Raw genomic sequence first — 8,856 nt, 5'->3', positions numbered from 1 at the left:
TTAGTTGTATTGATTACTGCAGCAGCGTCTTCAGAGGTCTGCCTAAAAAAATCAATCATCCAGCTGCAGCTGATCCAGAACGCTGCTGCTGCTGTTCTGACTAAAACCAGGAAGATGGAAAACATCACCCCAGTTTTAAAGCCCCTACACTGACACCCTGTAGCTCAGGGTTAAAGTACTGTTAGTTTATAAATCACTGAACAACTTAGCACCACAATGCATTAAAGATCTGCTGTTGTTGTACCAACTTCCAGGTGTTCTGGTTCTGGTTCTGCTCTGCATCCCCAGAACCAGAACTAAACATGGAGAGGCAGCATTCAGCTTCTGTGCACCTCAAATCTGGAACAAACTTTCAGAAAACTGTAAAACAGCTGAAACACTGAGTTCCTTTAAATCTCGACTAAAAACCCACCTAGAGACATAATTAGTTTGAGACATAATCATGAAACATCAATAATCTGATGTGTAACGATGTAATGCTTCAACTGTTGACTGTGTGTTCTATGACTTTGTGTCTTTGTGCTTTTATGATGTAAAGCACTTTGAAATGCCTCGTTGCTGAAAGGTGCTATACAAATAAAATTTGATTTGATTTGATTTTATTCAGTCTAGGAGCTCGTCTTCCTCTCTTTATGGCTCAGAGAAATAGGGTATTGTCTTTTGTTTGGCAACGTCCGGCGGTAAAGCTTTTCATAGATTAATGGGTTCAGTTCACCTTTCATCAAAAAGCTGTTGAGTCTCTGATGTTTCAAAGCTTGACAGCTATACACTTTCAGCTGCAAGACATGCAGCAACTATTTTAAACTCTTTTTTGTCTCAGGCTGTCTTCATTTGAGAGTGGTTAGAAATGAAAGTGGTTAATGAGAGAGGAGGAAGACATGAGGTAAATGTCACCAGGCCAGAACTCAAACCTGTGATGTCTGCATTTGACGTATGAAGACTAACGTCTTCATATGTGGGGTGTGCTTTACCCCTGCGCCACCACATCACCCCAACATGCAGCAACTCTAACATCTATTTTCCTGCAGTGTATTTGTGAAGAGCAGTTAAATGACAATTGTTCTCATGCCTGCCTTTTAATGTGAAACTCCTGCTTGAGGTAAACCATCCAAGACTTGTGTATTCTTGCAGTGAGTCACATCCCTCTGATTATGTCACTGCCCTCAGTTGCCATGGCGGTTGTCATGGCAACCCATGTCCAGGTTTCCTGTGGAGCTGGGAGTTATATTAATAATGAAACTAAAGTAAAGGGGCCAATATTGATGGCAGACTGAAAATGATGTTGCTGCAGTATGATGAGCACCTCCAGAACCTGTTCAGTCCACTTCAGCCTCACACCTCTGCTGCTTCCTGGGCAGTGTGTTCAGTCACACCAAACAAGTTCTATAAAAATGTAAAACAGCATATTAGGAATGTACAGACAAATCGGTCAGCCGATAAATTGGCCTGATTCTCTTAATTTTGGGAGATCTTTGATCAGCCAACACTTGCATACAAAGTCGATTTTATTCACCAATCCTATCTACCTTGGCAAAAGTCTGAAAATCAACCACAGTCTTTTATTGCTCTGCTGTGAGATTCTGATTGACAAACCCGCTTGCAGTTAACAGTCGTCTCACTGTTTCTTGTTATATTTAGCAACATTTCAGACAAAAAAAATAAGTATCGCCCAAAATCAGAATCAGCAAGTGTTAAGAAGCAATACGTTTTTCTTTAATGATTTGAATTCTAGAGTGTGAAAATGAACCTGTGTCTGTGTGAAACTTTTAAAACTCGTCTTAAAACCCATCTATTTGATTAGGCTTTCAACTCCAGCAGGATCTAGTTTTAAATTGCATGTTTGTTTTTAAACTGTAAGAGTTTTTTTATTTATTTATTTTTTTGTTATGTTGTGTTTTAATGTACAGCACTTTGTATCAGCTATTGTTGTTTTAAAGTGCTTTATAAATAAAGTTGGTATGGTATGGTAAATGTTTGATATCTTGTGGGTGTGTCCTTGTAGCTGCCATCTTAGGACCCTGCTAAGGAGGCCCGCCTCAAACCCAGCTTTTTTATTCACCTTTTTCCTAGCCCCCATGAGGCTTTGCGTGCGGCGCAACTTCCACCGCAAACCGGAACCGCAATTTGTTTACATGTTAGCAGCTTGCTAACCAGCTTTTGTGGGAACACCAGCTATCATGGTTTAACCCTTTTGTCTGCAAATGGGGTCCAACTGTGACCCCACACCTGTAAAGCTTGTATCATTTGCCACAGTCATCTTCGTTTGCCTCAGTCCTCGTACAAACAAGGGTTAAATGTAGCAAAATTGTTTTACCACTACCTACAGCTAATGCCGCAAATAACCTGCACTAGCATAGTTAGCCACTTCACTGACTCAGTTGCTTCGGATGGCTTTCTATCCACACAATGAAATAAGCACACATTTTGGGTTCTCTCAAAGCTTTTAATTTTTAGCCAAACTCTTTTTCTTTCCTTATCTGTCGGTAGGCAAGATGAAAGCTACCGCCTTTGTTTTGGAGCACGTTCAAGACACACCTGTTGCTGCCACAAATTAAACTTGGTCTGATTATTAAAGTACAGCCACGAACAGCACAACAGTTACCCGAGCTCCGCAAGACCAGACACTTTCCAGTGGCAAGTTGCTCTTGATAACAGGTTAAGGTGTGATTTGGTTCGGTTCTAGTCCAGTGGGGAGATTCTCTATATTACGGTCTGGAGCGCAGCAGCTGCGTTCATTTCTCCGCTGATTTGCATCGACACTCAGCAACGGAGAACCTCAAGATTCTGATTGTGATGGACTAAATTAACCCAGATAGTTTATTTTGTCTTATAAAAAATATTCATGGCCCAAACATAATGATAAAACACACTTGGTGCAGCCACTAATTCAAATTCACATCACACCAAAGCTAATGTTATGTAGTTCTGGTGTTTTACACTCTTGGCACAGAACAGCAGCTCAGAACTCTGACCAACTTCTCTGCTTTTCTCGTCTTTATTACCGTCAGAGAAACGAGCTGCTAGCAGACCTGCTAAGTCACGGTGCGATTGTAGAATATTGAGGATGGAAGCAGACGACCCATGTTCAATGCAATAATGATGATGGTTTTAATGATGACATACAAAACACAAAAATTTCAGGCAGCACAGATGAGCAGAAGGCTAGGAGCTCAGAACTGGAATAACTCCAAAAAACAGGCAGCAGGGAGACACAGGCTGACACGACAAAGACAGTATAGACAAGGAGCATGGAACACAGGTGATTAAATACACAAGGGGTAATCGGAGAACATGAGACACAGCTGTGTCCGTGAACAAGTTTAATAAACCAGCTTTGTTTGCTGTATCGCCAAGTTTGTTGACTTTTTCCTTCAACGCAACACCTCTTAGCGTAAGAACGTTTTTAGGCAATCAGCAGTTATTTTCGTTTGGAAAAAAAAGACTAGTTTTTTCATCTCTTAAATCAAGACGAGAAATCGGACCCGAATGGTCTGTTATCCGATTTCCGATTTTGGTTTAATAAATGAAAATCGAAAAAACAAGTCTATTTTTGTTCGAAAAAAAGAACTGCCAGAGAATACATGGACCCCGAACCGAAACGTTATCCAATTTCTGATTTTGTGCACAAAACGAAAATGGATAACGAGTGCTCAATTTCAGTTTTGTTTGTTTTTAATGAGACAAGTGGCTTGATTCAGAAGTTCTCTCTGCCCCACTTACTAGGGCCAGTCCAAAGCATAAGCAAACTAAGCCGCCAAAAATAAATTGCTCTTGAGGGCCCCCTGGTGCCCACAGTCAGTCACACTTCACTGGTAATATGAGCTGCAATGTCCAGAGCTGCGTCCAAACCTCCAAAGCACCGGTGGAAGACAAGTTAGCAAAACAATGTCACAAAAAAGGACTTATCCATCGAGAGAGAAAAGAAAGAGGACAAGAGTGACAATAGTCATAATAGGGGGAATATTGTTAACTTCAAACATGCAGACCTGGCCTGGTGGGCCGGTCTGTCAGTCAAACCTCTCACTGCAGAGCAGAAGAGAACAGAGGCTGATCTTTAAACCTTTGAAGAGGTAGATAAGATCAGTGGATAAGATTGGCTTCACATGGAAGTATTGGCTGGCCGATAAATGCATCCTATATGATACATGAATATAGGATATAATGCAAACAGCACTGTCAGAGATACAATAGGTTTATAGCAGGTGTGTGAATGATCTAATAGTCTGACTGTTGATTGCAGCAATCCGCATTATTAGCAAAAATAATGCTAATAATTACCGTATTTTCTGCACTATAAGGCGCACCTAAAAACCTTCAATTTCCTCAAAAGCCGACAATGCGCCTTATAATCCGGTGCGTCTTATATATGGACCAATATTGAGCCACAACAGGTCTAGCAATTACGGTAAGCAGCTGCCGACTTCATTTTCCCCCGTAGAAGAAGAAGTGCGCGGTGCATGCTGGGATAGTTGTCAGAACGCTGGTTTGTTAATAAACTTTGATAATACATTTAAAGCCAGGGGGGGAGGGGCTGGGGAAGAGAGACAGAGACTGCGGCGGCAGCGTGTCGGTTGGTCTGTGTTACCCAGAAAGCAGTTGGGCACAATATCGCAACACCATGAGTGAAACAAGACTGGGGCAGACTACTATATAGAGTACTCGTGGACCACTCCTTTACAGATGTGGATGTGTAATAATAGAGTACAGAACAAATCGTCTATTCTATGCGCCTTATATAGGCCGTTCATTGAAGGTGCGCCTTACAGTGCGGAAAATACGGTATTTTGGATTTAGTTAATCCAAAATGAGGCTTCTTTTGGAGCACCATAGTTCTGCTAACATGGCCCMRAAACCACATGTTGCTCAGGGCCCCATGGAGGCTTGGGCCAGCCCTGCTGCTTATAAAGGGGCCATTTGGACATTATATAGAATGCAGACAGACAATCTTGATCATTTCACGGATATTTGGTCACTCAAGAAGAATAGCCTGAGTTTTTATTTTAGTTTGTTTTATTTTMAAAAGCCAGAGCATGGAGGCTTTCCACACCAGTCAGCAGGCAGACCCGTCTCGTCTCCAGACCTGAGCCAGCAAGATGGCTTCAATTGCACTGCGCCAGCAGTGGTAAATAGAAGTGAGTACACCATTAATTTGTAAAAAAAAAAAAAAAAAAGTTGTTTTAAGATGTTTTTAGGTGAGAAAGTAGCCCTCATAGGTTTATGTATCCACTTAGTTAATCCAAAATTAGGCTTCTTTTGGAGCAGCATAGCTCCACTAACATGGCTGGGCAGCTCAGGCTCGGCTGACACATTTCCCCGCTAACCATAGCCTGATCTCAGCAAGTCACTCTGTCGTTTTCCGCTGTTTATTTGTTCTTAGCGGCTCAAAGGGCAATATGAAGTGTTTAATGTGTTTGTATATCTACCATTTGATACGTATATCAAAATATAACAATCTTCTCTGGAGATTTTGATGCTTCTGAAGATGTTAGTATCTTCTAAACTTTGCCCAGTGTTTTCTTCCAATATCAATTACTAATATTCCTTTCCTCTGAATTTTTTAGTTTGTAAATTCATATTATTTTGTGTGTGTGCGTGTGTGTGTGTGTGTGTGTGTGTGTGTGTGTAAGAGAGAAATATACACTTTCCTTCAACTGGCTTCTTATGTGAAGTGTGAACTTTCTTCATTATTATTTATTTTTAATTGTTTCATGCAGGCAGCGTTCAGGAGGACGCTGCCTGCGTCCAGGTTTGGATGCAGCTTTCCAGAATCTTCCAGTCTCCCTCCTGCTGACCTGTCACTGTCTCCTCATGTTTTATCAACTTAAATTGTAGGAATATTTGTTCATAATCCCCCAACTACGGGCTGGCTATCTGCTTGTTTGATTTTCTAATAAATACACTTTTATGAAAACATTTTGTCCTTGCTTGTTTTGTAAAATATGAGTTTACAATCTGATAACAAATAAGAGAAAATAAGTTTGGTAAGTATATAGTAAGTATTGTAAACAAATCATCCAGTTGTAAAGCACCAACTCTGGCTAACAGCAGGTTGATAAAAAATAAATGTGGAATTATTCTTTTAACATTTGTTGCTTATAAATCCACAGCAAAGGAATAATGTAAAGAATCAACGCAAAAGTTGTTCATTATGTTTAGTCAGTTGAGACCAATAATTTATAAGCAAATAGTCTCATGAAGGGAGCAACAAAAGCACACTTGTTTATGTTGTTACAATTTAAAACTTAAGCACCTGAGACATTTGAGCATGTCCAACCTGTGCTGTGTCTTCCTCCTCAGGTTCTAACTTATGTCCTCACAATTTGGACTGTGCCCGAGCAGGACGGCACTTCTGCCGACAAGGCAGCTCACACTGCGGGTCCTGCCTGTACCCTCTGGTGGAGGATCATCATGGCCGCTGTGTCGACACGAGAAGACATTTTCATCATTCTGCTCAGGCTGCTAAAGGTAGGTGTAGGAGCTATTTTCCCATATTTTGGTTAATTTAAATTGTTTAGTTTATTATTATTTGTTTATTTTCTAGTTGATTTATCATTAGAATTTTTGTTTAATTTGTTGTTTAGAATAAGTTCTTTGATTAGCAATTCACTTAATGAACTTCAGGTTGGGATGTGGGTATTTCACGGTATAAATAGGTGGGTCTCTTAGGTAGCTTATTATGCACGTGCTGGTCATAAGGTTTTTTACCAGCCTTTAGAATCGGTCACATCAGTCTCACTAGTCATCAGTCAGAGAACAGGTACAGGAGTCAGAGCAGAAGCCTGTATCTTTTTGCCTGAACAGTCAAATAAAACCAAAGAACTATATTTTGACTTTTTGATCCTTTTGTGCTGCGTAAACCAGAATCCACGGTGCATCAGGTGACTATTTGAGTTGGATTCACTTTTGTTTTGATCACCTTCGAGTTTTGAGTTTTTTGATTTTTGAATTTAAGTTTTGGAACAAATAGTCACTACAGTAGGTATTTGGAAAACTGCTGGCAACAAGTCAGACACAGCTTCTTACTTTCCTAGCTGAATATTATGACTTTAAAACTTGAAGCAACCCCAATTGTTGTAATTCTTCTGTCTTTATTGGCAGATTGAATTAGTCTTATTTCATTTTTTGCTGAGTCAGATTGAGGTCCAGACAGAACATGTTGCTGTTTCTGAGTATTATTCTTCTGAGAATGTCACCTTCCCTCATCTTTACCCTGATGTGTAGCACTTTGTCATAAATGTCTGAGAAGTTATGCTTCAAACATAGAGACAGATATTTAGCCTCTAACATGGGAAATATTTTTACAATATAACATGCATGTTGCTAGACTGTGTGTGGGATTAGTTCCTGACTATTTACACAGAACATTCGATGCCAACAACAGCCAGCATAAGGAGATCTAAACAGTTAATGGTAATGTGTCTTATCATTACACACAAGGGTTTCCTGGATCTTTGAATGCTGAGTAATTAATTCAGTTCATTTAATCTCCACAGACATGTCATTATGACAAAATTTGGAACACAATCTATGGAGGGAAACTTGACCTTTCTCAGTCATAGCAGTACAGCTCCGTACATCCTGGAGGTTTTTGACAGCAGTACCTTTCAATGGGAGGTCAGGACTTCATGCATCCCAGCAGAAGCCCTGATTTCAAACCATAGTTACTAATTACCAGCAAAGAATTGAAAAGGATTTGGATGAGAAGGAATTCATGTCAAATCTGCCAGCCTACGTGATATCTTTGTTTTAGGTCTGAATAAAACACCCCTTATTACAGTCAGTGTTTTATTCAGGCCGTAATAAAACTGAATCAAAACTGAAGTTAATCCAATGCAAGCAATTACATTTTTAAACAGCTATATCGGTTTGGATAGCTTTTTCTAATCTTGATAAATGAAATCATTTTAAAACTACTTTTTGCATTAACTTTGGTTAATTCTGACTAATACTGACACTTGTTTGATGATCTGAAACATTTAAGGGTGATATAAATAAAACATAAGAACTCTGTTAGCGACCATGTGTGGCTGCCCAGGTGGAAAATAAAAGTATACTCTAGTATATTTCAAACATACTTACATTTGTGAAGGTACCCTTTAAGTATACTAAGTATTAAGTGTACTACCTATAAATATATTTGAAGTATACTAAAAGTATACTTGTACCAATTTCGAAATTATAACTTTAAACACACTTAAACATAAATGTACCAAAATATACTTTTAATATATAAAAGTATACTTTAAGTGAACAAAATACATATTTGCCCAAGTGTAAATATACACTTGCTCAAGTATATTTAAAACATATTGTAAATATATTTTGTGTATATTTTAAAATATATGCTCAAAATAGAATTTTTGAAAATACACTTAACACTACTTTAAATTAGAGATCAGGTTTTTTCCTGCCGATACCAATTCCGAACACCCAGGAGGGCCGATCACCGATACCGATCACATAATAATAATTTTTTTAATCATAAGCACTACGGTTACATTATGTGGAAAAAGGAACCATGAATTTTAAATAGCTTTTTCCAAGAAAAAACAAAACAAAACAGGCATTGTGCAAATTGTACTACTATCAATAATACTATCTTTAACAGACTGATAACATATGGAGGCTCTGAAGCAGCTAAATAATGCAAAGAGCCAAAATAAAACCTCTCAACATTGCCAAAAGATTCAAGTATAAAACTTAACATTCAAAGGCAAATATAGGATCCATTACAATAAACAATCCTGAGTTACTGAATGAAACCTTCCTGATAGCATGGCGGCTAGCTGATTACTGCTAGTTCTGATTGGCTGTTTCTGACTGAGCGGAGTAATTATGCAGAGCAGGGAGGAGATC

At 39.0% G+C, this 8,856-nt stretch overlaps 1 protein-coding gene across 1 annotated transcript in view; it reads left to right on the top strand.

Annotated features, from left to right (window-relative positions):
• LOC103460182 (neural proliferation differentiation and control protein 1) overlaps positions 1–8,856 on the top strand; it is a 45,745-nt gene that overhangs the window by 9,577 nt on the left and 27,312 nt on the right. Inside the window, 1 exon segment of the mRNA XM_017303182.1 lies at positions 6,298–6,465. Within this exon segment, the coding sequence (XP_017158671.1) occupies positions 6,298–6,465 (168 nt within the window).

The sequence above is a fragment of the Poecilia reticulata genome, unplaced genomic scaffold (assembly GCF_000633615.1).
Source record: "Poecilia reticulata strain Guanapo unplaced genomic scaffold, Guppy_female_1.0+MT scaffold_196, whole genome shotgun sequence".
NCBI lineage: Eukaryota > Metazoa > Chordata > Actinopteri > Cyprinodontiformes > Poeciliidae > Poecilia > Poecilia reticulata.
The sequence above is the reverse complement of the archived record's forward strand: the minus strand, read 5'-3'. Positions and strand labels throughout refer to the sequence as shown.